Genomic DNA, 20,726 nt, shown 5'->3' with positions numbered 1-20,726 from the left:
TGCACTGCATTTCCTCTTTGCTTTGCTGTCTTTTCCTCTCTGTTAGACCGACAGCTTCACTCCCTTCACTGTCGCCCAATCAGAAACACATGTAGTGGAAGGCAAGGAGAGCAGAGATGTAAGGGAGGAAAGCTATTACATATATGAGACAGAAAAGGTTACCAATTATATCTGTACTGACAGGGAGATTTAAAGAGAGACTATAGGGCTTTATGAGGCTTCTGAGATTTAAGAGTGACTTATGTACGGCCTCTGACAACTCAGTTTAGTAGTTTTATGACACTGAGATAATAGAAAGCTGGTGTGAGAGATGGGACAGATGGAAGGAGGTAAGGGCTAGAAGAATGAGAAGGAGATATGGAGGATAAGAGCAGATTTGAGATAAAGATACATCTTTGATAAGCTTCATGAGGAAATTGGAAAGTTGCACTATGATTGTGTTTATCATAATTTTATCGATAGATGGGAGAAGAAAGCAAAGTAGAGATTGAGGAAAGAGAGAAGAGGACGTTATGGAAAAAATGGGAAATATTGGAGAAAATGCAAAAAAGTAGACAATATCTGTTTCCTGGATTAAATATCCCAAAATGTTATTTGACTGAAAAAAGGCAAGGTTTCAGCCCAACCAGATATTAATCAGGCAAATGGCCAACATGACAAAGGTCAAGAGTGCTTTTAACTCACTCCTCAATCCGCCTCCTCCTCCGCCTCGTTCTACACTGATAAGGTTTCTGCCATCAGTAACCAGTTCTCTGAGCTCTCTTGGGTGTCGTGATTAATGACCAACTAACCTTTAAGGTTCATGTGGCCTCAATTGCTCCATCGTGGTGATTTGCCCTGTACAACATCAGGAAGATCAGACCCTACCTGTCTGAGCATGCAGCACAACTCCAGGTACAGGCTCTTGTATTATCACGCATTGACCACTGAAACTCCTTACCGGTAGGCCTCCTCGCATGTACATTCAAATCTCTGCAGATGATTCAGAACGTGGCGGCACGGCTGGTCTTCAACCAGCCCAAAACAGCACGTCACCCCCTTGTTCATATGCCTCCACTGGCTCCCAGTTGCTACCAGCATCAAATTCAAACCCCTGACACTCCCTCTCTTACAAAACAGCAACTAAAACAGCTCCTGTCTACCTGAACTCCCTCATTCAGGTCTACACGCCCTCCTGCTCACTACGCTCTGCCAATGAAAGATGCATGGTACCACCACAACAACAGGGCCCTAAGTTGCTGGCTAGACTCTTCTTTTCTGCAGTTCCCCGGTGGTGGAACGAGTTACCTAACTCTGTTTGATCCACAGAATCCCTCTCAATCTTTGAGAAAAGACTAAAGACCCATCTCTTTCGCAAACACCTCCACACTTGATGGACTGAAAAAAAAACTAAAAATCTGCCTCTATGCACTCTATGCATTGCCTCTGTGCACTGCCTGTTGGCACCCACGTCCTGTCAGACTTGAACTTAGCTTTATGGCACTTACTCGCGTTATTCCCTCCTGACTAGATCCTTGCTTGTGTTGTATCAACTGTCAGATGTACATTGCTTTGGATAAAAGCATCTGCTAAATGAAAGTGCAAATTGTGTGTAAATTGTCATGGTAAATATTGGCAGAAAAAAAATTACATCCTGCTGATGCCATGGTTATATGATCGAACAAACTGAACACTATGAATATGACCTTCACGATACATTATCAAAAATGTTAATGGTTGCAAAAAAGTTATAGGAATCATATTAGATGTTTGAAAGTATTATTTTAATAGATAAGTAGAGCATAACATGACACCAAAGCACAAAATTCACAGATCAGAAATGATAATAAAGGGAAGAGAGGACAGACGTTGCCCTTTTTTTCAGTCCAATGCAGTTTTGGTAACTTTAATCCAAGACTGGAGAGAAACCACAGTTAGAGATGACATTTTAAAAAAGGAAAGGGAAAGAGTGGTGGCAGGGGGACTGAGAGGAAAGGGACACAATGACCATTATACTGTAGATGGCGGGAAAATGAAAATTGAAAGAACCATATCTGTAGTTACAGCTGATAGGGGGATATCAAATATTACTATTATTGTGCTTGTGGTGGCAGGTGTAAGGCAGGAAATTACAAAAAGAGCAGACAGAATTAGAGATGAGACAAAAAGAAAAGTGGAGAGGAAAGGAAAGAGGATGGTTGTATAATGAGATACAATCAAAAAAGAAGGTTGAGCAAGAAAAAGAGAGTTTTGAAGTGGAGACAGCTAGAGGGAAAATGTCAAGTTACACAGTATCATATCATACAGCAAGATATGTTAATTATTTTTTTAACTACTTTTAATTTTCAGGAGAATAAAGAGGTGAAAATAAAAAAAAACAATTCAAGGTAGATTTAGGAGAGAAAATCACATTGAATAAGGAGGAAGACATGAACACGCCACAAGAAAATGACCACTGAATTGGTGGAGGAGAGGGAAAGAAAAACAGTGGAAGATTGTAAAGAGGTAGAATAAAATAAGAGACGCTATTTTCTTAGAAAAGAGGATGTGGTCAATAAATAGAGGAAGAGAAAGAGGAAAAGACATGGCATGAGATATGAAGGGATGCTGAGCAAAGTGGAAGCCTGAGAAGGAAGAGATACTTAACAATTATTGTTTTACCTTTTTTCCCTTCTGTGTCCAGCGTGAGAGCATTTGTTGACACAACTGTGGTGGAGATAAAGTTTGGTGGAGGAAGAGGAGGCTGAACACTGAGAGATAGGATAAAGCTTAAGAAAGAGCTGAGGGTGAGATTAGATAAAAAATGTTGGGCTGAAGAAAAGAGAGAAAGGGGCAAGATGGGAAGAAAGCAGAAGTTTTAAAGGATCTATGTTTGTCTTATTATATCAGGACCTTTCTCGTACGTTTATGTCCAGAAAGACCTAAAGATGACACTGAAGAGAGACTGAAATATAGCCTGTTTCTTGTTTATTGCCTTCATCCATCTCTCCTCCACTCCCCTTTCCAACACTCCAACTTCTCATCCATTCCCCTTTCTCGGCCTCTTCTCCCCTCTCCTTTTCTTCGTGTCTTCGCCTCCCACTGTACTACCTCCCCTCCGTTAAGAGACCAAAAAGCTCCACAAAGCTTTCCTCTGCTCTTCTCAGAATTTTGAGTTTAAATTATCTTATATAACCTCACAAACAAAACTAGCATGTAGTCTAACTGAATTTAGGATTTCACTCCTTAAACTTAAAACTGAAGTTATTTAATCAGTTGACAGATCATTGTTTAAAATGTGAAAAAACAAAACACATACTACTTATGAGCTAAGATTATTTACCATTTAGTGGCCTAAGAATTATATGGGTCTATCTGACAATTTAATTTACATTATTGGGGGCTGGATATTCAAGATTCAAGATTTTTTTCTCAGTACTTGCATAGATTGAAACGAGATCCCATTTTCCCCAGACCAAAAACAGTGCACTTGCAGAAAAAATGATTTAAACAAGCTTAACTACTAAAAGTATAAGATTAGTAAAAATATACTCAGCAAATATGTTAAGATATATGTTACAGTGAGGAGAGTATGGCATGTAAGTGGAACAGCAACTCGAGTTAGGCTGCCTGAACTAGCTTGCAGGTGTTGCTTCATTCATTTTAGCATCAAATTCCCTCTTTGTGTTTCCCCAGACAGTTTCCCTGTGAGGCTGCAGTGGAAGTATAGTAACAAAAAGAGGGACTTTGGCACTAAAAAGACTGTAACATTGAAAGATATCTACTTGATTTGACTAATTTGGACGGCTGAAGCTTCATATTAGCTTCAGATAAACTTTTAAATACATTTTTGCACAGGAGGAGGCTTATGGCTTTTGTCCCCCATCACTTACTAAGAAAGTGCATTTGAATGTGCATCCAAATTGATTATTTTATCAAAATTATCATGAATGACACTGATACAAACACCAATTGAGTTAAAGTCCATTTTTGATCTTCTATCTACCATGCTAGTCAGCTAGCTTGCTAAGTTTAATTACACAGTTAGTACAGCTGTTAGCAATAATTGATGTTATTATTCCAACTTAAGTTACTGTGACCTCTTAAAAGATGACAGCGGTGAAAGCCAAAATGTTAATGTGTAAGAATATGAGATCCATTCAGGCTGCGACCTGATGCTAACTCTGCCTGCTGCTAACTGAGTTTGCATCCTTTTCTAAATGCGGAATAACTGCGGACTTTCATCTATTTCTGTACTAATTCTTGAAACATTTGTCCCAACATTTTAACAAAAAAATGCAAATAAAAGTGAGACTACATGGAAAGCTACTGGAATTATCTCACTGTTGATGAAAATGTCCTCTTATTTCAATTAAATAAGTCATAAGAAATTGATATGAGAATTAATTTTAAAAAAGGACTACTACGCACTGCTAAAAAGGACATATTTTGCAGATTCAGCACAGCTCACCATCATCGCAGTTTTATCCTGCCAGCAGCCATAGTCAGTCATGTGCCGTTACAATCTTGCATCTTGATCAAATTATAATTATGATCTAAAAACAGCAATACAATGAGGAAAGAGGGGGTACATTGAGGGGGTAAAGGGGGTTACATGAGGATAGAGGTATTATATTCAGGCTCACATAATCCAGCCATTGTTTCTTCATCTCTTATTGAATCCACCTCTCTGTCCCTGATGAATCAAATATGGGGTTGTGTTTGTTCACATCAGCCTGTTGCCCAGCTGCAAATTTGTCACTCACACAGTGTGTCTTTTCCCTAAAAGGTCATTCGTACTCTATAGCAATCATTTACCCTTTGCATTACGGCCTGTCAGCTGTGCATTACATTATCGTTAACCTGGCACACGCACTGTAGTTTAAGACTCAGGAAGCAAGTGTGCATATTCGCTATCTTCCTCATTTTTCTTTGTTAATGATTCTTTTGTCATTGTGTTATCCATCAGATTTGGGCCTAGAAGTCACAGCTTTCTTCGCTTTTTCTCACATTGTTGCTCGATTTCTGACTCACAGTCCATCTTTCATCACCTTTCTGCTTCTGTCTTTTCTTTGCTTGTTGCTTTCTGGCTGGACCACAACAGCGGGGGCCAGCCCTATATCCGTGGTTGTCTGTGAGTGAGTGACTGAGTGCCTGAGTGAGTGATGAAGTTTCCCCATTGGTTCAGCCGGCTGTGTTGGAGTTTCTCCATTGGCCGTTGCTCTTTAAAAATGAATCGGTGCAAGATGATGGAAGGGGGAGGACAGCAGCAACACAGAGTGACTGTTTCCTGCTCTGAGCTCTGACGCTCTCAGCTCTGGTGTTAAATGCAGCAAAGTTGGCTAAACTCCAATGTGATCGACTCTCCAGCTGACAGCGCTGTCAGCAGCCGGCAGGAGAGACGCTCAGCAGTGCATTTGGATTTTATAACTGAACTAAAACCAGGACACAAGCTTTTTATTTCTCTGACATTTTCACATCACAAACGATGAACAACAGCATTAAAACACAAGTCTTGCAGGTAAAACATGAGATTCATGTAGCTGTTATATCAGGTTAGTTTGGGGCAGCTGCTCTGCAGGTGCACTTGATTTGACTGAGTAACCGGGCAGAGATCAGCCTCATGAATTTGCACCTAAAATGCTGTCCGAACTTTGATTTACATTTTCCACCGCAGCCTCTTTAACCAGGAAAGAGGCAGAAAAAAGCTGCATAGAGGCATGAGGGAGTTAAAGCACCAAGAATAACCATCACTGACAAAACCCTCAATACATAGTGAAAAATGAGAGACATCTGCAGAGTGAAAGAGATGAAAGAGCAGGGGGAGTTATAATAATTAGTTATAATGAGAAGTAAATCCATTCTCTTTCAAATCAGGCAATCAAGATATGAGTGGAAAGTATTGTTCTTGCAGCTGCATTTAGAACCTTTTTTTTGACTCAAACGTAGCTTAACCCCGTCATGTGATACGCTACTTCAGAACACTTTACCAGCAAATATTACTGGGACCACTACAGAAAATTGCAGATGAACATTTAATATCCAGGACTTCACATTATAGACACTACCACTGAATATCCCTGTAACAAATTCACACAATTTCATGCATTGACCATGCACAGTCGGTCCAGCCATGTACTAGGTTTTGACCTAGAAAATACATGATTCATGTCAGCCTTGCTTTGTCATTAGTAAACAAGCTATTTTAGTTACTTGGCATTTATTTCAGTATGAATTGGATTGTCTAATCCAGAGAAAGCCTGTTTTTATTGTCTCTGAAAGCCAAAACTTGCTGGAATGAAATAAAGTAAAGTCCAGAATTAGTCAAAGAGGAACTCTTCCAAAAAGTTGTCCTCAAATAGCAATATTGGCAGTTTTTCCGAGCACAATTTGACTCTAAGAGCCATCATCTATGTAGCATTACCTTCAAGTAGTGTCCTGAATCAAACTCTTAAGTCTTCTCTCTCACATTATCACCATTTTGTCCACATCAACTTTTTCACTCTCTTGCAACATGTGTCTCCTAAAGACCAGAATACCTCGGCCCCCTGTACCGTTTCAGAATATTAATGTTCGTTTAAACCCACAGATGGCCCGGCTCTCTCAGCCACACATGGTCCTGGTTTATCTGTATCCGCAGGCAAAGCCCTTTCACCTCAATTATTTAAGTTCCAACAACACAAAGAAGCCGCTGATGTATGGATGAATCCAGATGCAACTCCACTCTTTCAATCAAATTTGCGCTTGCTCTTGGTCAGCGCTGTGTATGTGTGTGTGTGTGTGTGTTTGTGTGTGTGTGTGTCTGTGTGTGTGTGTGTGTGTGTGTGAAGTGTTTCGGTTCTCCAAATGAACATACACACTTAAAAAAAAACAGCTTTCACATTTACATCCTTGCTCATTAACATCAAGGACTGAGGGGGCACAGGTCAAAAGGTCAAGCACACTAGTAGCTCAGCCATTATAGCTACCTGTTTTTCTTACTCTCTTTCAAATCCCTCTGGGCGTTTCGTGTAAATATAGCTTTGCTCCAGTAAAGAAATGTTATTCTCTCTCAAAAAATGGATCATCAGAAAATGTGACAGGACTTCAACAGGGTCATAGTTCAGAGAAATGATGAGGCAGAGTATTCTGCTAGATAGGTGGTCAGGATATTAAAACTGTGAATTCATATTGGAGAGATTAAGCCAAACTGCACAACTGCAATCACAATATGAAGACACAGAGACAGAAATATATGTTTTTAAAGTGAAAATATGGAAACAGGACAAGACTGTTTCTTCGTCATGAAGACTGATGATAGTAATCCATCATCTCCTTAAATGTTCCCCTTTTTCTCTAAAACCAGCCTAAGATAAATATGTATTATCTCAAGGGTGCAAGTGTCACTGGAAGTGTGTTTGTGTGTATTTAGAGTGAAGTATAACTTTTGCCATGTGCGGGGGGTCTTCAGGGATTTCTAATGGGGGTCTTGGAATTCCATTACTTTCTATTTTGACACACACACACGGGCACACACACACGGGCACACACACACACACACACACACACACACAGGTTTACTTAAGTCAACTTTGGGGTATTTACATAGACTTACATTCATTTCCTGGAGACTTACCCTAACCATAACTACTACTTGCCTAACCTTAACCACTGACCCAAAAATCTGCATTTTACCAATTGGGGACACAGCTTTTGTCCTCTATTGCATAAGCCATCCCGAATGAACTTGTCTTAAGTCTGGTGTGTGTCCCTGAAGGTGACTTAAGTCATATTCACACACACAGATGCACAGTTGAACGATATCCTCAGAATGTAGCAGTCCATAACTGGATTGTCAAGCTTTTTAGGAAATCTTAGAATTGAGTCACTTCATTGTGTGTGATTTCTACAGGCAGGCTTTCTTCTTTCTCCTTAAAGTCCAACTGAAATTAAATTTCCTTCTCTACTAAAGCATACATGTCTGCTCTGTAAATCACTTGTCCTGTGTTCTTTTTTTGAGAAGAAATGTCAGAAGAATAAAAAGAAATTTATATTTTAAATTCTTTGGTTTCATGAAGGCTCCTCATAGTTTATACATTTCGATTAAATACTGTTCCATCATCCAGCTATGTAGCTGAAGACCTTTTTTCAATACAACAAATTAAAATCTTGCATAAAGCAATAGCGTGGCGTTCTCTCATAGGCAGAGCAGATGGTCACACTGAGCCTGCCAGCATCCTGATACAAACTCTGAACAACAACCCGCATTATCGTCCCTGCTGAAGTCTCTTTCTTATCTAACTTACAAACATGAACACACGTCTTGTGCTGCTCAGCTGCAGCATGTTAACATACCTGCAAATGTCTCTTTGGACCTGTTAGATGCTCGTTTTGTTAATGCTCTTTAAAATCCCTGTTACTGACACACTGTTGTAACTGATGTAACTTGTAGCTACAGCAATTTGTTTACTTTGTCTCTGTTTCATATGGAGCAACACTGGTAGCCTGCCATCTAATGTCAATTAAAGCTCCGACACAATCTGTTGCATCCCTACTTGGAAGTTTAAATATATTTAGAGGACAGTTCAAACTTTGTTTCTTTTCTTTTCCTTCTGTCTTCAGGACATGGACAGTCTCCAGATCCAGCTGGAGGAGGTTCGTTTCTTTGACCTGTTTGGCTTCAGTGAGGAAGAGGGAGGCTGGCTCTGCTTCATGTGTAACAACCCTGAGAAGGCCACAGGTAAACACACACACACACACACACACACACTCACTCTTAAACACAAGCTCAATTACACATAACCATGATAAGTGGTTTAGTATTGCATTAAAATAATAATGAAATGGGTCTCCTCTAAACAGAGCAATGAACCAATAAAATGTGATTTCAGAAGAATTTTTCTCTTATTTTCAGTCATTTCTCATGGGCAGAGTCATGTTCCCCTGAGGTCTGACGGTAAAACCAATGCAGAGCACCAAGGGATGTTTTCACTCCAAATACCTTGAAGGGAAATAATCTTTTCCCAGAACATTCAAGGAAAACAGAGCAACTCTTATTTAATAGCTGCCTGTCTGATTTTAGTGTCATTATGAAGGCTCGTTGTAATCAGTAAGTCACTGCCATCATGACTCATTTCTGATTAGTTTACTTTGGACCAGCGACCCCCTTCGATGGGCACTTTGTCCTGATGAGGTCAGATTTATAGAATAGTGAATAGTGACCCAATCACATTTAGATAAGTGTGTGTGTATGTGTGTGTGTGTGTGTGTGTGTGTGTGTGTGTGTGTGTGTTCCCATTGAGCAGACCTTCCTGGCTTTATTTATATGTTATTTTTAAAGTATTTTTTTAATGTGTATGTGTTTCCTGCCTCTCGTCACTGTACTCTAACGCTTTGCACTCTGGAGACTGAAACTATATAAAATGTGCGCACATTGTAGTGAAAAAAAAAACAATGTTCTAACCACATGAGAAAGTAGATTAATTCAACTTTTCCATTCACCTGTCTCAGTGGCTCCTCTCTACTCAGACTCTCCTGTTCAGGTTTGATTTACACTGTTAGGCACCTCTCACTTGTCGTCTGTCTATTCTCACTTGGTTTTCCTCTCCGAGCAACACAGAAAGCCAAAGTGTTTGTAGGTGAGTGATAGGACAGTAAATTTACAGCATCTACAAATCATGACAGAGTAGCCGTAGGAGAGCATATAGTGGCAGAGAGTTTGGGAAACAGGCTTTAAATCTGCGCATATCTCTCTGTCAGTCTCACATGGAAGCAGTTATTATTTATATGAGAGGTAGAAGAGAGCAGTGTATGGCAGATGTTTTGTTCTGATGAAGAAATATGGAGAAGGAGTAGAGGGAGGGACAAAAGGTAAAATGAGAGGGACTGGCTTCAGAGAAAGAGAACGAAAGTGAAGTATCCTTAATAAGTAGCTTTAAACCACCATCCCATACAGGAACATGTTGTTTTCAGGCTCTGCTGTTTGATGGTAGCTGGTATTTCTCAGCAAGTTAAAGCCAGAGGCAGGAAGTTGTTTGCCGGTGGAAGGAAACAGGCAAGGGGCATGCAGTTAAACTTTAGTGTCTGTGCTTTGGAGGGAGAAAGGTTTTGATCACAGATGATAAGTGCATCAGAATCTAGCATGTTTTATCTAATAATTATACCCAAGGACTAGAATACTAAATAAAGATAAACTATTAAACTCACCAATTATAATTATTTGAGAAATTATTTGCACAGTGTGTGTGGATATGAACATATTGTATTGTATTTATTTTTAGTGTCAAAAAGTACATCGTTCTGCACAGTGAAGCTTAAACATTCAAGTATGTATTGTATTTATTGGTACCATGTACAGTGTTAAACATAAATGTTACCATTGATGTACTGTACCAGAGTTAGCTTATAGCTCATTTTCATCTGCAGTCCCTTTAGCAGGTCACAATTAAAACATATAACAGCACAATAACAACAGTACAAAGCAAAAAACACACAGGACACATAACACAAAATACAAAGCTACACACAACAGCACATCACATACTCTCACAATGTCAACTAGAAATTCATAATGTACGCTTGTCAAATTAAAAGCAAGATTATTTGCGTTCATGAGAAGACCATGAGATGGAATTTAGAGTCAGTGGTTACAGAGCTGAGTAGTTTTTAGCAGATTTTTCAATTTGGTTTTGAATGTACTGATGGAGCTGCAGCTCTTCATATCATCAGGTAGGGCATTCCACTGAGTTATAGCTTTCACAGAGAAAGCTGACTGCCCAAATGTAGTGGGATGAAATGGTACAATCTTGTATAGAGGATATTCTGGAGGATCTAATAGAACTTACTGAGTGAGTATACACAAAGTCACGTAGTGGAGGAGGGACCAAACCATTTAAAATTTTATAAACTAGGCACAAATTTGAGAATAATCTAAGATTGTCAAAGCTCAGTAAATTGTATTTCTCTAGTACCCTACAGTGATGGAAATTCATTGGCTTTTTGTCCAGAGTTTTTAGACTTTGTTTGTATAAGGACTCAAGAAGTTTTATGGCTGTTTCTCCAGCCTGCTCCCAACATGTGATGCAATAAGACATATGGGAAAGAATCATAGCATGCATAAATATCTTGGCTGCTTCCAAAGTTTCTAATATGTCTAAAATTTGCTAAGTTGAAGCAACAATAAGCAAAACACATTTTTGAGCAGAGTTAGACTTTAATATTGTAAGACAGTTCAATAGTCAACATTAAATGAATATGGGCTAACATGACACATTTAGATAAAAGCAAATTGAGGTGTGAAAGCAAGTGAAAACTTACTTGTTATGTCTACAACAGAGTGCAACTTTCTAAGATGGCAGGCTTTCCACTCCACCTTCGAACGTGTCCAAAAGCAACCAAAACACAAGCAATACTCACTCCATATGGAAACCAATATGACAATATGACATTATATTACGGTGTTAGATAGGTTGTATAACTAGCTTTAGGGAGTCAGAAAACAAAATCTCCAACATATACCCTGGTGTTGTCTGGCCTGGTTGGCTACTGAACGCCTATCTACAGTTTTAAGCACAGCAAACACTTAGAATAACACTAGAGAGTCTATTCACTTGGAATTGGTTCTACAGTAATCAGTATTCAGGATATAAGATGATTTAGTGTCTCTATTTAAATGAATGATCTTCATACATTGAAGTGGAATGAATATTCATGTGGTTCATTTAGACTGAAGCTGGGTTCACCCCATGACATCCTATTTTCTCTTTTTTCTTCCATGTCATTGTGTCATCATCACTCATTTCTTCTAATACACAAACAAACGCATACTCAGAAGTCAACACACACACACACACACACACACAAATCAGACGATCCAAATGGTACAAAAGCCAAATGAAAGCGATTCTTCCAGCTCTGCTTCTCACAACAAACTAATCAGTGAGCCAGCTGAATGACTGCAACGATCCAATGATTACCCTTCAGATTCAGTCTCTCTTCATTACAGGGGTTTTAGAAAAGGAATAGTAGTACTTTTCCTCTGGGACTGTGTGATTGGAAGTGTGTGTGCATGTGGATACATGTGTATGCCAAAGCATTTGTGTCCTTGTGGCCTTGGATGGCCCTGCTGCTCTGCATGTCTGTTCTTTAGTTACATGTTTGGTATAACCTTAAGCACCAGAAGTAGATTCTTTAACCAAAATAACAGCATCTGCTAACAAGCAGCCTGTGTGATCCTCTTACAAGTGGTCAGTGTATTTGTATCAAATTTGTTCACGTTCCATTTTTTTTTCCTTTCATGTTTTTTTTCAGTCTCAATGTGTGTTTCCATCCACATGTTTTAACCCAATTTGTGCATAAAAAACTGAGAGCAAATGCTGACAGATTCAAAAAAATCGTGAAATATTGCAAGAAGGTTTTTACATTTGGCTGTGGTGGAAAAGTTGGCATACTGATAAAAGCAAAATGCAACAAAGTGCAGTGGAAACAGATTTAGACATACATACATCATGACATACATGAAGCATATGACTTAATATTACTCCAAATATACTCCAAATATTTGCAAAACAGTAGTGGATGGACATGCACATTAATTCAAACTTTCTCTTGCTGATATTCTGGAAATTCATAGAGAACTTAGATGGAAACCCAGCTTCAGACACTCCTCCTGTAACAGCAGAGCTGAATCATTAAACCTGTTAAAACAGACTGCTTAGAATGCAGAAATACACAAACACAGCCAATGTAGCCAATGAAGAGAGTTTTTATTTAAATTTACACTTTCAGAGGCAACTGACTATCAAAACTTGATGAAATAACATTTAGAATGTGTTAACGTGACTGTGGGTGTGTGAATATACAATACTGGTATTCTTGTGTACTTGAGCGTGTATGAAATATATGTCCTGATATGTGTGTGTGTGTGTGTGTGTGTGTGTGTGTGTGTTTACCTGTGGCCTTCTCGGGGTTGTTAAACATGAAGCAGAGCCAGCCGCCCTCTTCCTCACTGTAGCCAAACAGGTCAAAGAAATGAACCTCCTCCAGCTGGATCAGGAGACTGTCCATGTCCTGAAGACAGAAGGAAAAGAAAACAAACAAAATTTGAACTGTCCTCTAAATATATTTAAACTTCCCAGAATTTTGACAGTATATCTATCCTGCATTGTATTTAAACAGCAGACTATGTTAAATAAGTTACCCCTCTGTGACCTTTACCCCCTCAGGCCTGACATTTTCATGTCATTCACACCTGAGACTGATGACATGAACTCAGTGGCCTGAACCAACATTATCTGATCATTAGTCAGCTGTCGACAGTCACCTACATAACTGAGAGAAACAGGCGCTTCATAATACATAACAATATATATATATATATATATCATGATACTGTAGTGTTGAATTCAGCTAAAAGTCTTTGTTGTTTTAAAATATTAGACTCAGTGTATGTAAGACATTTTGATTATAGAAAACACATTTTCTTAGTAATATTACTATAATGCATATCATTGTTTGAACTAAAGCATTTTAGTTGCATCCCTTTGACTTAGGGGGGTAAATCAATAACACATTCGGTCGCCTCTGACGGTTTAAGCCCTGCATTTTATGTTACGAGCCAATAAGTGGGATTTTGCAGAAACTGTACTGAATTGATTATGAGTCCAAAAAAATTGGAACCATTTTTATTTTGCGGTACACGCACTTGTCAAACAAAATGGGAGGCAACTTCTTTGTAACTTGTAGGGATTTACAGGAAAAGTGTTCTCAGTTTTGACATAGAAAAAAAATCTACACATAAGCACTTTTAGTCAGTTAATAATCTTACCACAGTGCTTGTCTCCATGCCAGAGAGTATTAGAGTATTCACACATTCAAATAGTTGAATAACATGAATGTTTTTAAGGGTTTATGAAGATGTGAAACATGTGAATGTGTCTTTAACCAAAATGAAAATGTCCATAAACAAACAGGCAGTACAGTGTGTTATACTGGAAACTGGAAACATGGAAACTTGTTCAAATGAAAGCTGTTGAGCTACATCCAGTATACTGGGTCAGGTTACAGTAAATAGCAGGGCTTACTCATGTCCTCTCACAACAAGCATAACCGCTTGACTTCAGACCAGTGCAATCTGGATTTGGAACATTTCAGTTTTAGGTGACCCAGTCGTTGTTTTTTTTTTCTCTCATCATAAATAAACGCAGCACATTTCACATACTTACCATGCACGCATGCTGTTCACATTACTGGGTGCCATTAATAATGTTTTATATTGCTTTAGAATACCAAAAAACGTGTTGAATTGGCCTGAGTGGCTTGCTGTGATTACTACAGAGGTTACACACACATGTGCAATAAACTGGTCTCATGTTTTAATAGTAAAGGAGAGAGTAAAAGGTGTTTTTCGTTTTGGGGGCCAAAGTGGAGCCAGTGGTTACTGCATGTTCACGATGCTTTATGATGTACTCTTAAGTTTAACTACTGGAATGTCTTTGAAGTGAGCGGTAATGAGCAGAGTTGTGTGTGTGTTTGTACATGTACTATAGGTAAGGTACGCAGGTTCAACTCTTTTGGTTTTTCCGTTGTTGATGAATATTTTAACTTCCGATGGCTGCAACACGTAACATCACCTAATCACCACAGAGATATCAGGAACAGTGTGTTTCTGAGTGTGTGTAACCACCAGAAACAAAAGAAAAAAGGATTGTTGGCACCCACAAGCCTACACACATTTTTAAAAAATGCATTTTAAACTCTCTCCCTCGTGTTTCTACATGTGTACCGGCACACAAATTCACACATGTCTGGAAGATAGATCCTCTGTTTGCAAAAAGATGGAAAACCCCAAACAGGACTGTCCGTCATCCCTCCATCCATCAGATGGACAGGAATTCTCACCTCCAGGAATTGACTTATGTTGCAAATTCAGGAGATTCCTTGACTAAAGACACACTCTTTAAGTGAGAGTTATTACCACAGATGGAGTTTCACAGGTTACAGAAATTTGCTGAGATGATTTAAGAACTTCTCACGGGGGCTGTTAGATATTTCTGTAATAGAGAAACATGTAAGTGAATACCAGAGACAATCATTTTATGATATTTATAAAGCTCTGCTGTCAAAGCTTCCGAGTTACGTCTCTTCTCTCATTTAAATCTTGTAACTACAGTTTAATAGTTATTTAACCTTATATATATCATCTTGGCAGGACTACATTCAGGTTTTTACACTCTTTTGAAATGAACTGCAGACAGCTTTTGAGCTAGATTCTTTCATTCTATTTGGAGGTTTTTTGACTTTAATATCTGATGTTTTTATGACCTGTTTTAATTCATTTATTTTTAACTTTATTCTTGGTTGTCTGGTTGGTCTTGTCTTGGTTGTTTGTGAAAGGTGCTATATAAATAAACTTTGCTTGCTTGCTTGTCTAATGTATAAACTGTCAAATTAGTTACGTTATCTGTCATGCTAGGAAGATGGAATATAATATTCTTAAGTATGTTTTCATTAGTGTATAATCACCTGAAATAAAAAATAGTTGTGTTTTCGTTACCTTAGAATGAGCCCTTTATATCTACATAGGGAGCAGGTCCTCTTCCACGGAGCCCGCCATGTTGCACCACCATGTTTCTACAGTAGCCCAGAACGGACAAACTAAACAATGGCTCTAGAGAGGGCAATTCACGTTTTTTGTGAGTTTTGTGGCCACCGTAGGTTCTCCTGCACGCTTGGAAGGGGAGGCCGAGGGGTATTCAGTTGGTTGCAGTCTGCAACCTCACTGCCCCTACTGTAGACCAAAAGCTTAGGAGTCTTTTTAGGACTAACTCAACCAGTTAGGAGCTACTTTTAGCCTTCAGATGTGAATACAGCTCTTGACTACTTTTTTCTATCCTAAAACATGTCTTTGCAAAGATATACATATACATATACAAGAAGCATGTTTTTCCTTGCTGGTGACTTGGCTTTTTTTTTCCAGTTATGAAACACTGTCACTCAAAAGGAAAACTTGACATTTAACACGGGAGAGGGGCAGACCACTTGTTTACAGCCACATTTTTTCCTAAAACGAAGGGTCACATTCTCCTCACACCTCATCTCACTGTTTTCCTCCTACAGCCAAAAACTCCAAACAATAAACCACCAACTAATACACACACGCACTCATGCATAATGAAGGCAAACAGAATGACAAATACAAGCTTGAGGGATGGAGGTATTTTCAGATTTGGACAGGGTGAAATTAGATTTGTTTGGAGGGACAGCTGTTTCTGATAATAGTTTGGGGGTTGGAGTTTTGACTCCTGTCACAGTTATGAAATTCTGTCACTCCCGCGAAGCTGCAAATGTAGTTGTAGAGTCACTGGCAGAGAGGCCTTTTTAGATTCAGATTTAGAAATAATATCGTGTTTTGTGTATCTTCACCACATGCGGACAGAAAAATGTGAATCCAATAGAAACAAACTGAGGACCCAAGTGATGCTCATTCTGATTACCTTAGCGGACATCTTCAGTATCTGTTAGTGACTCATTATGTGCTACATGCGTTTTTTTACGTCCTCGCCTCATTGTTTGACATCAGTGTGTCTCGGACAAGAGGTTGTGAACTGCAGTACCTGCCTGGGGCTGACAACAAATACAGGTATCACTTTCCAGGTGTCTACATCAAAGCAAAGAGAAGGTAGAAGGAACAATGATTTATGCATCAGACAAGTTTATTTCTGCACCCAAGAAACTGTCATATTTGTTAGATGATGCAGACAAGCTGGCACCCCACAGTGTCGGGAGTGTGTCCAGTTGTATATAAGCAGCACTCCTGTCTAAACAGGCTGACAGGAAGTCTGAATGTTCACACACACACGCTGACTGATCATTTAGAAAGAATGCAAATGTTTTACTCATGAATGCTTGTCAGCATCACAGTGAATCATTAGTCAAATGTAGAAGAAAACCTACAAACACAAAACATTTCCACACTGTACCCTCCAGTCATACGCACATAAGAAACCAATCATTTTTCTCTGAAATTAAAGTTTCTATTCACCCAACTGACAAAAAACAGAGTTTCTCACTCACCTCTAGAGATAGTTTGGTTTTATTTCCCCAGATTTTGAGACATTGGCCTCAGAGATTTCTGCCTCCAATCCAGTATGATTAAGGTAAATGTGATTTTGTTTGCCTTGCTCATAGTATTAAAAAATTGGAGCCCTGCAAAAAAGAGCAATCTCTGAGATATCTCAAAACCTGAACAAACCAAAACTATCTACATGGCTAGATACAACAAGAAGTATATGAGAAAATATATCATTTTTAATTTAGGTGAACTGACTCTTTAACAGAAAGTTCTACAGAAATGACTCTTTCTGTTACAGCCCCTGTCGTCTATTGTATAATGTTCAGGGCTGCACTTTAGGATTATTGTGATTATCAATTGATATACTAGATTTTTTGACTCATCTGTTCATCATTTAGTCGATAAAGTGTGAAACACACTGATAAATGCTTATAAAAAGTTCCAAAAGCCTGAAATAATAAATACTTTGTCTGACCAACGGTCAGAGAAAAACATCTCCTCCTCGCTTCTCTTTTTTCTTCTCTTCTGAATTGGGGTTTTAATGACCTTCAAAGGTTTTTCCTGCATGGCGTCGGGCCTCTCTGTGAATCATCTTTGCAGCATGCCCACACATTCAAACACACTCTGATCAGACTCCAACAATCTCTTGTCTTCTTTACTCATCGCTGTGGATACAAAGAGTGGCTCTGTTTGATGGTCAGCATCCGAAGTCCTGTTTTTACTGGCACCAAACCTGAACCAGCCAGAACGTCGCTGGGGTTTTTGCCTGCAGGGTCACAGTTTCTCACACACACAGTACAGATTCATACACACACAAGCGTGCACCGGCTCAATGCACACAGATGGAAAATGAATCTGTGATGATTTAAAATTTGGTTTGTGTAATAGATACATTAATATTCAAGCAAAAAAACACATTGATGCATGAAATCACATACACTCACTCAAAAAGGTCCTTGATCCAACTCTGAACAGAGTTGAGTTGTGGGTGAATGTTTCTAATCAGACGGGTCCAGACTCTGTGTTCTCCTTTATCTGAGAGAACACACACACACACGAGTGAGACAAAATGCTTTTGTTGATTTAATATGGACAACCCAATGATGTTGACTGGGAGGCTGGATAAGTTTGTTTGTATCAAACCATTTCATGCAACTGCAGTTCAAAGTGCTTTAGGGTTATAAAGCAATAAAACAGAGAACTAAAGAAGCAGAAATAAAGAAAAAGGAGAACAGAGCAGGACTTCAGGATACAGAATAACTTTACGAGAACACTAAACTGGTCGGTTTTAAATCAATGTCAGAAAGTGTCAGATCAGCAGGCAGGCTGTGCTGTGCTTTAGATGCCTTAAATGTTATCTCAATGTATTTATAGAATATGTGGTAACATGACAGAGGCTGCTTTTTTAACCAGGGGGATCTGCAGGGTTCTCTACATTTGGTGCATTCACTGAACATTTACTCTTGATGTTTTCAGAGTGTTTCTAGCTTAAAGGATAATACCTTTTATCATAAACACTTCACATTACTGCCAAAACATTGTCCAAACCTTTAGATCTTTGAATGCATCATACCTTGCAGGTGGGCATTGGTTGTTCATTCATTTCTGTATGGTAAGAAAATGTGTAATTCATCACAGTGAACAGCATGTGTGGTCAGCTGCCAAACACGCTGCGTAATTTGTTCAACACACTTAATTCTGTGAAAAAGAATTATATTATATTAGTCATTTGGGTCTGTTTTTCTGTCAACATAGCTCATGAGGACGACGCAGTTCAACAGTCGAATGTCAGCCAAATGTCTGAGAGGTCAGAGCCTCCCACAGCTCATGAACGCATCGTCATCCGCTTTTCAGATCAATCCATGCGCGGTCAGCAATAATGTAAACTAAAGGGGCAAAAACATCCGAGAAGCACTAATACACATGTTCTCTGTCTTCTTTGTTTTTTTTCTCTCTTTGTGTGGCCCTCTAGTTGTGAACCAGGAGGGGCAGCCTCTGATTGAGGGGAAGCTGAAGGAGAAGCAGGTCCGCTGGAAGTTCATCAAGCGCTGGAAAACCCGCTACTTCACTCTGGCAGGAAACCAGCTACTCTTCCGTAGAGGCAAATCAGTACGTAGCTGATGAAAATGAAGCCTCCTCACACACAATCATGCATAAACACACGGTTACACAACACGCAACGACTCCGAGATACACTGTAGATGCACTCACACTTATTCCCGGACTCTCGCTCACTCACTCTCGAAAATCTTCATTAATGTTTCTCTGTTCTATGTCATTTGATTCATGATGAAACTATATGAAACAGTGGAAATCCCATCTCGTGATAAGCTCAGCTGTCCCTCAGGAGCATTCTGTGAATCCGACTCTTAACAAACCTCGGCCCCAGTAAGGACTCTTGGGGGACTCCCAAGGCCAAAGCATGATGCTGCAACAACATGAGTCACTCTCACCCACTATAACTCAAAGCAGATATCATTACGCACAAGTAGCAAACACAGAGAAGAAGATAGTGCCTTGTACAGTACGTGTGAGTGAAAGAAAGCTTGAGCGAAGGTGAGGAGATTTCCCTCTGGGTTTGCAACAACACTCTTTTTCCTTGAACTTCCCTGTGTTTGCTATTGACTTACTGTAAGGTCTCAGTTCACTGAGAGAATTATTGTGCAAAGGAAAAGCTGACACAATCAAAAACATGAAGCAAATGCAGCATGACCAATAATGCGCTGAGGTCAGAGGTCTCCAAAAGTTTACTAAAAAATAAGGTCGAGTTTGATTTCATCCAGCTGTTGAAAGTAAAACATTTTCTCTCGGCTCGGTTCATGAGAAAATCTGATTTATTTTGAGGTTTTATTTCACCTGTGTGTGTGTGTGTGTGTGTGTGTCTGCACATTTGAGTGATTGCGTCCATTTTTATATGCTGGTTTATGGCAATCATCTGCACAAGTGGAAAATTTAAATTTAATTAAAATAATTTTCACAGCCAAGGGGGTCTTTAAACGGTGCCATGTTTATACAATTGGCTCCCAAAGTCTAGCGAGAAGCTACGCTCCAGTGCTGAATTCCTCCATCAAAGAGGAGGACTATCTGGAAACAGGGGGAATATTCAGAAGTAGGGTCTTTTTTACTCCAAACAATAGTCTTTGTGCTCCTATCCAGATGGTAATGGATTCCTCTCGTTTGCAAAAGCCACAAATTGGAAAGGTTCTGCGTCTTTGTTCTCGCAGCTCAGTTTATCTTTGTCAGCATGTACAAGAGGTGGTTGGATTGTTGTGAAAGACTTATTCCCAAATGGGAGGTGAGATTAAGAACAACAACAAAAAAAGTGATATTTCCTCCACATTGAACGCTGGAGCAGCTTTGATACACTGAGAGGTTTAAAACATCCCCCAAATCCACACAAAGCTGAGACACATCCTCGTCTGGTACTCAGGTTATTGCATCTATACCCATGAGCATACACCAAGTCGATCAAATATGCTAACAAGATGAAGACCTATTTTCTCTATACTGTAGGTTGTTGCTGAGCCCCAGCATTTCCTGCACTGAATACTGTATGCTCTCTTTAATTGGGACCAGACAGAGGCCTGGACTTCAGTTTGAGAGAGCTAGAGATAGACAGAGACCATGATAATATGAGGATGAGTGAGGTATTCAGTGTGCCAACATGCTATCAACACCATTATGATACAGTAGCTGCTGGGATATGTGGATATTAGCT

At 39.3% G+C, this 20,726-nt stretch overlaps 1 protein-coding gene across 3 annotated transcripts in view; it reads left to right on the top strand.

Annotated features, from left to right (window-relative positions):
• veph1 (ventricular zone expressed PH domain-containing 1) overlaps window positions 1-20,726 on the top strand; it is a 94,394-nt gene that overhangs the window by 68,524 nt on the left and 5,144 nt on the right. For 2 of the 3 annotated variants that reach the window (XM_042414597.1, XM_042414596.1), the window contains 2 exons: window positions 8,560-8,677; window positions 18,981-19,117. In XM_042414597.1, the coding sequence (XP_042270531.1) occupies window positions 8,560-8,677; window positions 18,981-19,117 (255 nt within the window). Of the gene's footprint in view, window positions 1-8,559; window positions 8,678-8,851; window positions 9,217-18,980; window positions 19,118-20,726 lie in introns of those variants that run through there. The other variant, XM_042414598.1, reaches the window with a different exon arrangement.

Source organism: Thunnus maccoyii, chromosome 6 (assembly GCF_910596095.1).
Source record: "Thunnus maccoyii chromosome 6, fThuMac1.1, whole genome shotgun sequence".
NCBI classification, from domain to species: Eukaryota; Metazoa; Chordata; class Actinopteri; order Scombriformes; family Scombridae; genus Thunnus; species Thunnus maccoyii.
The sequence above is the reverse complement of the archived record's forward strand: the minus strand, read 5'-3'. Positions and strand labels throughout refer to the sequence as shown.